This window comes from Sphaeramia orbicularis, chromosome 6, assembly GCF_902148855.1.
Source record: "Sphaeramia orbicularis chromosome 6, fSphaOr1.1, whole genome shotgun sequence".
Classification (NCBI taxonomy): domain Eukaryota; kingdom Metazoa; phylum Chordata; class Actinopteri; order Kurtiformes; family Apogonidae; genus Sphaeramia; species Sphaeramia orbicularis.
Window position 1 is genome coordinate 51,778,562 of NC_043962.1, and position 15,050 is coordinate 51,793,611.

Sequence of the window (15,050 nt, forward strand, 5' to 3'; positions counted from 1 at the left end):
GGGCAGATGGCAGACAGTGTGTATGGCGTCGTGTGGGTGAGCGGTTTGCCGATGACAATCGAGTCCATCCACGACCATCACCTCATGTTGCAGCATGATAATGCATGGCTCCATATTGCAAGGATTTGTACACAATTCCGGGAAGCTGAAAACATCCCAGTTCTTGCATACTGCCGACATACTCAGCGGACAGCGGACTCACCCATTGAGCAAGTTTGGGATGCTTGAGATCAGCATAGACAACAGCGTGTTCCAGTTCCTGCCAATATCCAGCAACTTCACACAGCCATTATAGAGGAGTGGACCAGCATTTCACAGGCCACAACTGACAACCTCATCATCTCTATGCGAAGGAGATGTGTTGCACTGACTGGTTTTCTGACCCCCCCGGACCTCCTCAATACAGTAAAACTGCACATTTTATAGTGGCCTTTTTTTGTGGCCAGCCTAAGGCACACCTGTGCAATAATTGTGTTATCTAATCAGCATCTTGATATGCCACACCTGTGAGGTGGATAGATTATCTCGGCAAAGGAGAAGTGCTCACTGACACAGATTTAGACAAATTTATGAATAATATTTGATAGAAATAGGCCTTTTGTGTACATAGAAAAAGTCTTAGATCTTTGAGTTCAGCTCATGAAAAATGGGAGCATAAACAGAAGTGTTGTGCTTATGTACTTGTTCAGTGTTTCAGTGTTAGCTTCATGATGGTTTTGAAAAGATCTTAAATTCAGCTCATTGAAACCTACATAACCACCATGCAAGTTCAGAGAAATCCTGCATCCTTCATCCAGATTCCCACAGTATTAGCAAGGTTTCAATGTAGAATCTGCTTAGGCCGCTCTCCGCTGGGGCCCATCATCACTCTCTGCTCCCTAGATAAACTAACAGCAGGAGAAGGGAGGTGAGGGTGTAGCACTGACCAACTGACAGTGTTTACTCGGCACTCTGACAGAGTGTGAAGTGGACTGGGACAGCTGGCCCCCGGTCCCCTAACCCAGGGAAATGTACCATTAAGATATAAGAGCTATCAATATCTGAGAGGAGCAAAGGGAGGGGGCTGCATAGGCTGATGACTATAAATAACTAATTATTTAAGGTGAATGTTTTTAGGGAGAGAAGGCAGCATGGGTTACCACAAGGAGGTGGTGGGAGAAGCCTCGGCCACCTGCTAAATTATATGTGGATTGTGTTGAGGTGCTCTCAGGGAAAAAGACAGAATTTGGTCCAAACTATCAATCTGTCTGCCCTGCACTTTCAGTAAGCTGCACCTGTTTAATCCACAGCTTCTTTATGAATAACTGATAGAGTCTTAACTGAAAATTACATCTTAAAGTGATTTTTGCTCCAAACAAACCTCCAGAACCCAACATATCTAGCCATGTTGTTGTACTTGAGGAGCTTTGAAATTTTTTCTTAATGACTTCAGTTCTCAGTAAACAAACAAAAAACAGAGTATGGCTGCACCTTGGGGTCACATTGCATTTTATGGATTGTTGTTTTCTTTGGTTAATGACACAAAGACACACATCTGTTATTTTTTTAGTAGTTGTTTATGTGACTAAAGGGACTGTTCTAGTTTTTTTTTTTTTTTTTAATCACACTATGTATTTTTAAAAATGTTTTCAGTCTCATCCCTAACCAGTTCTACCGTATTAAAAAAAAAAAAAAACAAACTCAAAAACTGTCAAAGACTTCAATTATGTGGACTTTCAGACCAAACTTACAGGTCATTTTGTGGAACCTCGGTGTGCTAAAGATGTGCTAGTATTGACTCAGGTGAACAGTGGTTCTGTTTGTTTCTAATATGAAATGACCAATTACAGCAGGACATCAGTTTGTCATTCAGAGGTCTGCATACTTACTTTTTTCAATGTGAAATGAAACTCAAACTTACAGGTTCAGATGTATGCAGTGTAGTAAAAGCATGATGTATACAATGATGAATAAAATCTTAAAAACAAATTTTGTTATCTCTTGTCAGTGCATTCTTTTCAATCCCACACATTGTTCTTATTCAACAGGAGCGAGGAGCTGCTTGATTTCCTCATAAGCGTGAGGCAGCAGTGCAGTTACCTGACAGAGACAATCCAGGACAGTGTCACCAGATTCCCCAGTCGAGCCTCTCAGGTAAACAACACGTCTATTATGATGTGTTCATTTAGGAATCAGATGTTGAATCACTTGTAGTTGACTGCAGGATTGTAAATCCTTTTAAATCCTTTGCCTCCATTACTTTAATTGACTTTTCTTTACAATCCATACATCTTCACTTGTTAAATAAATGTTTGTCTCCCTGTAGCTTGTCTTCTCGCTGGACACAAACCATGAGGTCCAGGTGATCTGCAACCAGATAGTGATCCAGATGAAAGACCTGCAGAAGGAAGTCACCCTCCTCCGCAACCTGATGTGCCAAGTGAGCCCTTTACAAACACCAGCCATCAGCAGCTGTATATCTACACCATGAAAATATTGTCTAATAATAGTTTAATTATGCACACATGGCTAATGAAGATTCTATTTTACCTTTTCTTAATAAAAATTGTACATGGCAGATATGACAGATAACTATACAAAACCATCACTGAAATGTTGAACCAAGGTCCAAAATCAAAATAAACCATGTGATATGGCCAAAAACCTCATGATAAAAAAGTAAATTGGACAAATTTGATAAAAGTTAAACATAAAAAGCTGAAATATTGGACCCAGATGCAAAATCAAAATAAAGTTTCACAGATTATATGCTTCTCTATTGTGCTCATAGCAGAGGAAGGTAAGATGATGCCGTTTAAAAAAAAAAAAAAAAAAAAAAAAAGCTGATAGGTGATAGGATTCTGGCACCGTGCTGATATCCAGTGTGCGGCAATCAGCAAGGGGGAGAAATGCAGGATATATATCATGCGTGCAAAAAGATCAGAGCCACTATAATATCAAGGGCTCTGACCTGAGCTTTGCTAAACCTCTCGCTCTCAACCAATGGCTTTTGCTCCCAAGAAGTTCAATTACGGCTACCAGCCAATCAGTAGTAGAGAGGGGGTGGATCTTGTGGAGACAAACTGGTTTGGAGCCACAACAACAGTGGCCAACTGTACGTGGTGATGCTCATAGAGATGGAAGGCAAGAAGATGAAGACCAGTGAAGACGTCCTGCAGGTTCACAGGGGACAGAAAAATATATGGCGTTGGGTATGGATAGAAGAGGTGGGAATGGATAGAATGCTTTATAGCAGTTGGTGTAAAAACTTGAGACAACCGGTGTTTGTTTTTGTACATTATTCTCGCGTACATTGCAATATGCGACGAGCAGTAAAAAGTACTTTCACAGCATGAAGCTGACCCTTGCCATAAAGCTGATGTGCATGCGTCAGAGTCCTGCACCAGGTCAGGTACCCAACGGGTAAGCTGCAAAAACATGCAAGGACAGGTAAAAAAAAAAAAAGTAAGACACAGGTGAAATTAAATGAAATGCTGGGTGGGTAGCTGGCAAGGAAGTGAAAAAATAAAAGAAGATTCATGGGTGAAAATAATTTGCAGGACATTTAATAATGATGATCATCTAATTTCACCGTGGTTGATCCACAGCCGGTTTGTTTTATTGTGAAGTGAGCTTCACCTCTGTATACATCCAGCCACAGATGCCATTGAGCAACACATACTAGAGATTTATTGATGGTGTGCAGTTTAGCCAAAAATAAAGCCCTTAAAAGTGAGTTACTGTGTAGATAATGTGTTTAATCATGGGTCGTGTCCGGTTGCGGGTCTAATGTACGTGGGTACAGGCGGACCCATATGGGACTCTGGCATGCGTGACAACATGTTACCTGGTTACCAGGAGTGACAGCCACCACATCATATATCCAGTCTTTGATGATCGATCATGTTGTTGAACAAAAAATTTGCGTCTGTTCATTCTTAGCAGAACATGATTTGGCCTTAACTGTCACAGCCCATTGTGAGCCCCTGAAGAAAATTAGCAGAAGACAAAAATGCGCTTTCTCCTCTGTCACTCTCCTGACAGGCATCCAGTTGTTTTGACATTGCATCGCACCCCAGTTTAAGAAACAGAAAGCAGACAATCACAATTGCCCCTTCTCATTAAATATTGATGAAGCCTCATGAAGCTGGACTTGCACATTTTAAAAAATGTGTTGAGTTTGTTCAAAATTATTCTAGATATAGAGTTAGTTGTCCAACAGGAATTAAACAGCAGTGCAAAAATAAGATTATATGTTTTAATGTTGTTTTGGCTCCTACCTCTTATTTACAGGGAAGCGAAAGCCCAAACCAAGTTTTGTTACATCACCATTGAAAGCTCAGCTCATACTTCCAAATGCAGATCCAGTGGTGGATTAATGAGCAGAACTGCATTGTATTTGCGCAATACTCAGATAAGTAGTTTCCATCTGAAATTTCATGAAAGGCACTTTAGGTGCTATAATTTTCAAAATTTTCTTGGGGAGGGCTCCCCGAACCCCCCTTTACTTGATGTATATTCAATGTAAGTTGAGTGGTTGAAGGGCCACAAGACCTTATTGCTTAGGGGCCTATGATTTCTTAATTTGCTCCTATGCAGACCTGCAAATTGCTGGATGTAGGTACATCAATGACCAATTCCACATGTCCTAAACTGAAGAAAAATTTTCAGGCTTGAGATTTTTTTTTTGCAATCACCCCTGTGTATTGTTGTCAGATTGAGACGCTTATGTAAAGTAATCATGTTTCTCCGAAGTCCTTGGAACATAAGATTATGTAATAATTGTTTACAGGTCAGTGCAATGTAATATCAAGTAGACAAATACAGCTGTTCACACTGCAAATCTGGGTAATACGGAAAACATGTGCAAGTTAACGAAAAAAAAATTCCGTTGCAAATGTAGCATCGGATTGTTTTGATTTCTTAATGTTGAAATGTTTCACATTCAGTAGTGAGTCTTACGTACGGTAAATGCACACAAACATACACTTGTTTCTCATATGGATCAGGCTCTAACTTGTACCTGCTCTACTTTAATGCCTCCTCTTCATCGTTGTCCTCTTCCCTCCATTGCAGAGGATTAAAAGCAGTGTGAATAGCCCTCAGTCTGTGTGTGTAGTAGTTGCTGGTTTGTATGAATGTTGGCGAGCTCCAACAGGTTTGTGTGGGAGTTCCTGCATGTGTGCACCTGACTCTGAGCATGTGTGTATGTTTGCGTTTGTATTGGCAAGGAGAGAGTCCTTCCTGACAGGGCGGAATCCTCACAGCTCATAAGTCGGCACTGCCATGACACTGAGCTGTCAGCGCACAGACGATGAGGCGGAGGGGGAGGAGACGGGGTGAGAGAGTTTAGCACGGGGTGGAGAATGGGCTGATGGGTTGTGGTGGGGGCCCGGTTAGTGGATGGAGGCTTGTGTGTGTTCACAGTGAAGGTATGCGTGTTTCCTCAGGCAGGAATCTGACGACCAGTGGAGCACAGTTGGACCTAAAGAGGAGTGCCCTTGAAACATGCACAAAATGCCAAACACTAAGTCTGTACTATCTATGGAAACACAAAAACATGTACTGTCACATTAAAAAATGTTAATGCTGCTACTACAGGTGTGCAAAATAACCTGAATTTACCACTGTTGTGAAATCAATCACTCATTTTCTTTCTGTAAACAAAGCACAGGAAAAGCAGTAGTGTGAACAGGATGGTGCTCGTTGCTGCCCTCTAGTGCTGAGTTTGGAATGTATATGAATAGGAAATGTGGCCAAGAGACTCCGTTCAATGTGACTGGGAACAGCAGTATAAGACCTGGCTAGAAAAAAAAAAACTATAGCACTGGATTTAGATAATGAGCTTTATGCACAGCCCCTCTACTTCCTGAACTTCAGGCAACTCCTTTATTTCCTGTCTTTCATTTTTGGATACACTGATTAATCCAGGTGTGCCTGACCCCAGAAGTCACAAGAAGAAGTAGCAGTGGAAAATAAAAATTAATAAAAAAATAATAATAATAAAACAAATGAATTTATTTATTTATTTGTTTGTTTATTTATTTATTGACTAAAGAACCTGACAGATATTTGTGGTTTTAAACTAAACAATTTAACAACTCAAAAACAGATGAAATGATTAGAACAATACAATAAGTCAAAAATGGTGTGAAGGATGCAGTAAAACAACATTGTGATATCATTAAGCTTAAAGAAGACAGATTGTTACTAAACTGAAAGATTTGACTAGAGACGAAAGAAAACCAGATCAAAATGGCAAAAGGTGCGACAACATGAAATTAGTCATTTGTATTTTTAAAATTAAAGATGTAACGAGACAAAAAAGGCTGAAAAAGACAATGTCACACAAGATGTGATAGACACAAGATGAAACGAGTCTAAAATTATGTTAAAACACAATAAGACAAAAATAGAACTAACTGAAAAGTATAAAAACATTACAAAAAATATCACAAAAAACATGACATAAGAACAAATGGTATGACATATGAAACTAAAACATTTAAGAGGAAATGAAATATGTAAAATAATTGCTAAATATATCTGTCCACACGCCAATGCAAAAATGACTGAAGTGGTCCAAACATTCAGACAAACCAGTAGTGCTGTAGTCAAGACCGCACCATCCGACACCAAGACATTTCCGAGACCAGAGGGTTCTGAGACCAAGACAAGACCAAGACTTTTAAGGGTCGAGAACAAGTCAAGACCAAGACCAAGGCAGGTTGAGATGGAGACAAGACCAAGACCATACATACAATGAAAAATTATTAGAAGAGTGACTCATAAGTTTTGGAGTTGCCCAAAGCTAAGTGCCCTCTGGTCACGTTTGTAATACTATTAACGATGCATTTAATACTAAGGTGAAGCCATCTCCAGAAATGGCCATTTTTGGCGTACCAATTAATGAGCTCTTATTGGCCACAGACAGGAAAAATGCTTTTGCCTTTGCCTCCCTTATAGCCCGTAGGAGAGAGGAAATAGAAAAGTGTCTATTTGGTTTAGCAATCTGATGTTTTTCCTGAAATTAAAAAAAATAAAGTATTTCATCAGAGGATCAATCCGACACTTCCGTAAGTTATGGGACCCCTTAATTTTGTTTTGCCCCCTCAATACCACTTCCCACCACCCGCAGACCGACACAGCCCTGGCTGGCGGCTCACGGCCGGGCACAGCCCCTCAGACCTTGGATCCAGTTCCGAGGCTCTCCATCAGATCCCAGTTTCATGTCTATATGTATCTCTCTCTCTCCCTCTCTGTCTCTCAAATGTCGTTCAAGTGCACACGTACAGCAGTACAGCTGCAGGTGCCACTGACCTGGCGTGCATATTACATTGATAAACAGGAAATTTCACACACTTTTGCATGTCCGCTCCCCCCCAAACCGCACGTCTAAACGCAGAATTAAAAGTGAGAACGCAATACCACTTTTGTGTTTTTGGTTCAGATCGTTAAGGTCCTGCAGAGTCGGGTGTACTTGACTCTGCAGACATCCGTGCATACTCAAGGCGGAATTGATGCAGACCCAAAGTGGAGTATGCACATGGTACATCTGACTCTGTGGGAGGATTTACTGTCTGATGCTGTGTATCCACTACGGGGTAACCACTCGACTCGACTCGGCTTGACCTTTTTGTGTTTACAGTACATAACGAAAAAGGATCTGGAATCTCGTACCCGGTACTAGTTTTTCTGTATCACCTCCGCCGAGGTTCCAAGACTGGGGAACAGATTCTGACACGTGTCATGTGAACACTGCAGACCACTGATTGGTCAGAGAGTTGTCTCTGTGACCTGCCGTTTTACAAAAAAAGATGCAGAAATTTACAGTAAATATAGCAGTAGGTTAATTCACATGATGACAACCTGCAAAACTACACCATAGTTGGTCGAGGAGATTCAGTCTTTGGTGGCCAACGTAAAAATTCAGCATGAGCTTGATGAAACAATACGCAACAAGCGAGTTTATCATCAACTCTCTGAGCAGATGACACGGAAGTAACACGCTGCATCGCTATGACATCCAGGTACTCTAAAGTCGGTAGTATCCTGTAATGGAAACTGTCTCCAGGAATAGTACCTGGTACCCGAATTGAGTCGAGCCGAGTCGATTTGAGCCCGTTCCACATAGTAGAAAGGCGGCATAAACATAGCCTCAGTCAAGTCACCACCAGATGACCGGTTTTGATCCAGGGGCTCCTTTCTGCACTAGTTCGTTAAATTGTTAAACCCAGTGCAACGCAAAATACATCTATTTAATGCATTTTGCGCTATTCAGTTTCTGGGCTCACTCTTTGTTCGTTAACAACTAGCGCAATGCAAAATGCGTTCGTGCGTTAGTTTGTTAACCCCAACGGAACGCAAAATGTGCTATCCTGTTTCTGGGCTAGTTCAGTAAAAGTGAGCACTTGCCCAGTTCCTCGTTAAAGAGCTGATTTTAACGCGGACCTCCAAGGTCCGCGTTAGAAGGAGGATGTGTTCTTGTAGCTTCATTTCACTTCATTTCTGTCATGTATTTTCTTTGAAATATTATTTACATTTGTAGAAGAAGATTTTTTAACACAAGTCTGGCAATGTCTTTAATGATATCATATTTTCCCATGGACATTTTGCACTGATAAAAACGAATTTACAGAGTGAGGACTGATCCACTCACTGAATTTTATTTTCTATGGATTTATGGATAACTAGAACAGCACTCGGAGAGCGCAGACCTCCGGCAAGACAGATCAGTGCCCCCCCCCCAATCACCACCAAACTTTAATCATTGGTTTCTTGTGCCAGTATCAACATTTCCTGAAATTTTCATCCAAATCTGTCCTTAACTTTTTGAGTTATCTTGCACATGGACAGACAGACAGACAAACCAACGCCGGCAAAAACATAACCCCCTTGGCGGGGGTAAATATAGATTAGTTCAGGACAAAGTGTGTGTGGCTTTGAGAGATGAATGAATGAGAACCCTATGGGATCAGAGCCAGTGAACTGGTGACACACATAGCAGCGGGGGTGTGTGTGGGTGCGCGCCTAATAGATATGAGCGCGTGGATGAGAGGAATGGAACAGCATTCAGTTTTTAGCTTACCGGCCGACAGACCATAAGCTATTGTCGTCATGTGGCGTCCGTCGTTGTCGTCGTCTGTCGTCCGTTAAAGAATTTTCAATCGTCTTCTTCTCCAAAACTACGACTCCAATTGACTTCAAACTTGGTATACAACTTCTTTATGATGATGTCAACAAAAGTTAGTGAAATTATTTGGATCCGGATCTGATTCTGGATTTGGTGTGACTTTGAAAAATTTCCCCATTATAAGAGATAGGAAATGGATCGATGCAATAACTCAGTAAATATAAATGATATCAAGTTCAAATTTCTACAGTCCAGCCCTGATGGGGAGATGACCAAAACATAATGGCCACATGCTGATCAAGATCTTCTCCTGGATCTGGGAACTTATGCAAAATTTAACATGGGCTCTTATGGGGAAAAAATTTTAATCGTCTTCTTCTCCGAAACTACAGTTCTGATTGACTTCAAACTTGGTATACAGCTTTTTTATGATGATGTCAACACAAGGTATTGAAATTATTTTGATCCGGATCTGATTCTGCATTTGGTGCGACTTTGAAAAATTTCCCCATTATAAGAGATAGGAAGTGGATTGAGCCAATAAATCAGTAAATATCAATGATATCAAGTTGAAATTTCAACACTACAGCCCCGATGGGGAGATGACCAAAACATAATGTCCACATGCTGATCAAGATCTTCTTCTGGATCCAGGAACTTATGCAAAATTTAACATGGGCTCTTATGGGGAAAAAAATTCAATCATCTTCTTCTCTGAAACTACAGTTCTGATTGACTTCAAACTTGGTATACAGCTTCTTTATGATGATGTCAACACAAGGTATTGAAATTTTTTCCATCCGGATCTGATTCTGGATTTGGTGCGACTTTGAAAAATTTTCGCATTATAACAGATAGGAAGTGGATTGATCCAATAAATCAGTAAGTACCAATGATATCAAGTTGGAATTTGAATTTTTTTACAGATCTGATTGGAATATGACCAAAACATGGGCTATTTCTGAAATATAATAAATACACATAACTGGGTGATAATAAATGGCATCTGGATACATTTCCCAAAGCTTTTAATTTGGCCGGTAAGCTACAGGGCCATTGGTCCTATTTTATTTTAAAAGGCTCAGTCATTCAGTACACAACAGTTTTAATTTTGCTGAGTTAACACTGGTCTCATGCAAGGTTTGTTATTTATCAAGGCAGCTACAATTGTGTTCTTTCTTCACATTTTTAGTTTTGACCTATAAATGTTTTGTTTTTTTAAACAGATCTTTTTTTGCCAGTAGTTTTGCTTATTTGCCTATTTTATCTTTGTTAATTCTTACACCTTTAAAATTATTCACATTTACATGTGCAGTAAACTGGCAAAGCCTCCTGTATATTTTAATTATGTGACACACAGTTAAGAGAGAAATATGGCCACCATCATCATTCTTAATTATGAGAAACCCAACACACAAGCTAATGTTAGCAAGCTAACCATTCCCTGTAAGTGCATTCCAACTTTAACTCTATAATGTACAGTGCAGTAAAAGTTTGCTAATATGCAGAGTGAAATTGTGAGGTGCACACGGATGGGGGTGGGGGTGAGGTAGTTTGTAAGATCAGGGTGGCGGGAGTTCTCTGTAAGTAACGGGATGCACCTTACCTATCTCTCTAGAAGGAGTGCCGGAGGGCCGAACAGAAATGGTGCAAGTCTAAGCTTCAGGTTCATTATGAGATTTACAAAGAACAGTTGTGTGCATTCAACCAGATTTTGCGTAGAACAAGGGAGAGGTATTTTTCAGAAATGATTACCAAGTGCAGTAACAACTCTCGTGTCCTGTTTGCAACTATAAATAGGTTAACAAACCCTCCTGCTCCATTGCCTTCAGAAATAGTTTCCACATTGAAGTGCAATGAGTTTGCAACGTTCTTTAATGACAAGGTTCAGGGCATTAAACACTCAATTAATCCCACAACGCAGTTACAACTGCAGCCTTCCAGACACATAGAGCTGACGCATTTCACACCTGTCACTGACAAAATAGTCCAAGAGATCATCTCTAGTCTGAGTTCAGCCACATGTTGCCTCGACGAGTTGCCCACTAGATTTCTGAAATCTGTGCTGAGCAGTTTGCTACCCCAGCTCACTCACTTAGTTAATATTTCATTACAATCTGGAACATTTCCCAGGGCCTTGAAAACTGCTGTCATTAGGCCTCTCCTAAAGAAGAGTAGTCTTGATGCAGCAGTACTGAACAACTATTGGCCCATATCAAATCTGCCATTTTTAGGTAAAGTCCTTGAGAGAGTTGTTTACCAACAGCTCTCTAACTTTCTTCTATTGAACTGCTTTGATGATTTCCAGTCAGGTTTCAGGCCCCATCACAGCACTGAGACTGCTCTGATCAAAGTGACAAATGACATCCGTCTGAACACAGACAAAGGTAAAGTAACAGTCTTAGTCCTGCTGGATCTGAGTGCTGCATTCGATACAGTTGATCACGTGATTCTGTTACAGAGGTTAGAGGACCGGGTAGGCATCTCTGGTCCTGCCCTGAAATGGTTCAAGTCCTACCTTGAGGACGGGAAGTATTTTGTTCAAATTGGAAACGATGTGTCAGACCAAATGGCAGTGACCTGTGGGGTCCCCCAGGGGTCCATCCTGGGACCCCTCTTGTTCAGTCTTTACTTGTTGCCCCTGGGCCAGTTAATACACAGTAATAACGTGTCCTACCACAACTATGGAGACGACACTCAGATTTACATCTCACTGACAGTTGGTGAACATGGGCCTGTGGACTCACTCTGTGACTGCCTCCAACAGATCACTGTGTGGATGCAAAACAACTTTCTCTTGCTAAATTCAGACAAGACTGAAGTCATTGTCTTTGGCCCACAAAAACCCAGAGAAAGTGTCATCAGCCATCTGGAATCTGTTACTCTAAAAGCTAAAAACCAGGTTAGAAATCTAGGGGTAATAATGGACTCAGACCTAAACTTAAACAGCCACATTAAATCAATTACATCATCAGCCTTTTACCATCTCAAAAACATTGCCAGAATCAAAGGTTTACTGTCTAAACCAGACTTAGAGAGACTTATCCATGCATTTATCTCTAGCAGGTTAGACTACTGTAACGGCCTTCTCACTAGACTCTCTAAATGAGCTGTATGATAGCTGCAGTACATCCAGAACACTGCTGCTCGAGTCCTGAGTAGAACCAGGAAGTACGACCATATCAGTCCTGTGCTCAGATCTCTGCACTGGTTTCCTGTCGCTCAGAGAATAGACTTTAAAACAGCTCTGCTCGTTTATAAGTCTCTCAATGGTCTAGCACCAAAGTACATCTGTGACATGTTGGTCCCATATAAACCATCTCGACCCTGAGAACCTCAGGGACTGGTCTTTTGCTGGTGCCCAGAGTAATGACTAAACAGGGTGAAGCTGCGTTTCAGTTCTATGCAGCTAAACTCTGTAACAGTCTTCCTGATGACGTGAGACAGGCCTCTACTCTGACAATGTTTAAGTCCAGGCTGAAAACAGCTCTGTTCAACTGTGCATATAACAACTGAAAGGGTTCTATCTGCACTCTGACCTTTTACTTTGTTGTTTTGATTATTGTTTATTTTTTATTGATTATGTTTTAATTATAATTGTGTGTTTTTAATCTGTCTCTTTTCCATTTTTGTAAAGCACTGTGAATTGCCCTGTGTATAAATCTGCCTTGCCTTGCCTTGCCTCTCTGAAGGCAAAGACACACCAACCTGACTGCCGACTGTCACCAGAAAGGTAGCCTGACTGATCAGTTGGCTCCTGTCTCCCAGACGTGGTCAAAAACTGACTTCAGCGCATGTTTTGCGCTTGTGCAAGACGTAAAACCGCAAAATGATGGAACATCTCTCTACACAAAAATACAGCTCGCTGTTGTCAGTCATTTTTGTCAGCAGTAGTCAAGATGGGTTGTAGCTGTACTTGTTGAATGGATGGCTAGTAATAAGAAGATACTGGTTTTGTCAGCTCTCGGGCTTCTTGTAGAAGAAGAAAGATGTTGCAGTCAAAAATTAAAGTGAAGTCACACTATGCTAACAATGCTAACAGTGTTCACTTCATGGAATGAATGAAGTCCATAGGCAACACTGACTGGCACTCATTCAGATATGATATGAGCAGTGAATGGCCTAATATAGAAGACAATAATATTTTGAAGTACCTTGGCATAGCTGTATTTACATGGAAACTTCTCGTTCACTGATTCATTAGTCAAGGGCTATCCCTCCACCAATCAGATTGGTCCAACTGAACAACGGGTAGTGGCTGATTTCACATGTTAAATTGTCCGAAAAGACTGGCAACAGCATTAACGATGGCCAATCGCACAGAACACACCAACCAGACTCGTGTCACCGACCTTGCCAGACTGCCTGACAAAAAGGATGCATTATTTATGTATTTTCAGATATTTTAGTTGATTGTTAATAGTAAAAGAGTCAAAGCTGATAATTATTAAGACAAATTCATGGAATTTAAGTAATTTCAGGAAGTGCTTCTATTTGGAAGTCTGTCGAAACAGGAAGTACCTTTAGATTACACAAAGCAATTACAGACATAAACAAAATGGCATGTGATGCCATCGTTTTCCAAAATGTCCATTTTCCCTGAACACACAGATACAGTGGATATAAAAAGTCTCCACACCCCTGTTCAAATGCCAGGTTTTTGTGATGTTAAATAATGAGACCAAGATAAATCATTTCAAGACTTTTTCCACCATTAATGAATCCTGTAACCTGTACAACTCAATTGAAAAACAAACTGAAATCTTTTAAGGAAGAAAAAAAAAACTTCCAATCTGGTTGCATTAATATGCACACCCTCAATAATACCTTTGGCTTTTATTACTGCTCTCAATCTTTTTGGGTAGGAGTCTATCAGCGTGGCACATCTTGATGTGGTCATATTTGCCCACTCTTCTTTATAAAAATGCTCCAAATCTGTCGGACTGTTCGATCGGACTCAGGTCTGGACTCCGGCTGGGCCATTCCAAAACCTTCATCTTCTTCTGCTGAAGCTAGTCTTTTGTTGATTTGGATGTGGGCTTTGGATCACTGTTGTGCTGAAAGATGAAGTTCGTCTTCATCTTTCTAGCAGAAGCCTGAAGGTTTTTTTGCTAATACTGATTGGTATTTGGAACTGTTCAGAATTCCCTCCACCTTGACTAAGTCCCTAGTTCCAGCTAAAGAAGAACGGCTCCAAAGTATGATGCTGCCACCACCATGCCTCACTGTAGGCATGATGGTCTTTTTGGAATTATGGTCAAAAATTTCAACCTTGATTTCAAATGTGTTTTTAAAAAATTAAGCGGGCTCCGGCAAGGTTATAATCGTTAACGAAAACAAACGAAATGACGAAAACTAAAATTGAAAAAACATTTTCGTTACCTGAAATAAATAAAAACTCTAATTAAAAGAAAAAACAATAACTAACTGAAACTGTATTGTGAGCTTACAAAACTAACTAAAATGTATAAAAATTATATATAAAATTCCCTTCGTTTTCGTCTTTGTCAATGTCGGATTGATATCAAATTGATTTATTTCACTCCAGCAGTTTTAGCTAGTGGCACCATACAACACTTCACAGTCTGTCATATCTGGTCACTGGTGGTTTCCAGTCGTCTTCTGGTCCCCACGCTACCTGGAACATACAGACTAAAGCTGGGACAAAGCAGAAGAGTCCTGTCTGGAATTTACTTTAGTGATGCATGGGTCGGGTTTTTTTTTTTTTTTTGCACTCACTGTGTGTGCGCGTGAGTGACAGAGACAGAGTGGGGCTAAAGGACAGTCAGTGTTGAACTAGCATCCAGGTGAAGACTGGAGAATTTATCACCATGAAAAGGCCTTCCAAGCCCTTAACTGCACAGTTTAGAAGAGGAGAAAAGAGGAGGATGAAAACTAATCCAATTACAGAGGTATGGAACCTGTTGTAATGTAAAAA

General features: G+C 40.6%; 1 protein-coding gene across 1 annotated transcript in view; it reads left to right on the forward strand.

The window, feature by feature from the left end:
- Window positions 1-15,050, forward strand: part of asz1 (ankyrin repeat, SAM and basic leucine zipper domain containing 1) — a 103,796-nt gene that overhangs the window by 77,591 nt on the left and 11,155 nt on the right. Inside the window, 2 exon segments of the mRNA XM_030135642.1 lie at window positions 2,028-2,133; window positions 2,306-2,419. Of these exon segments, the coding sequence (XP_029991502.1) occupies window positions 2,028-2,133; window positions 2,306-2,419 (220 nt within the window).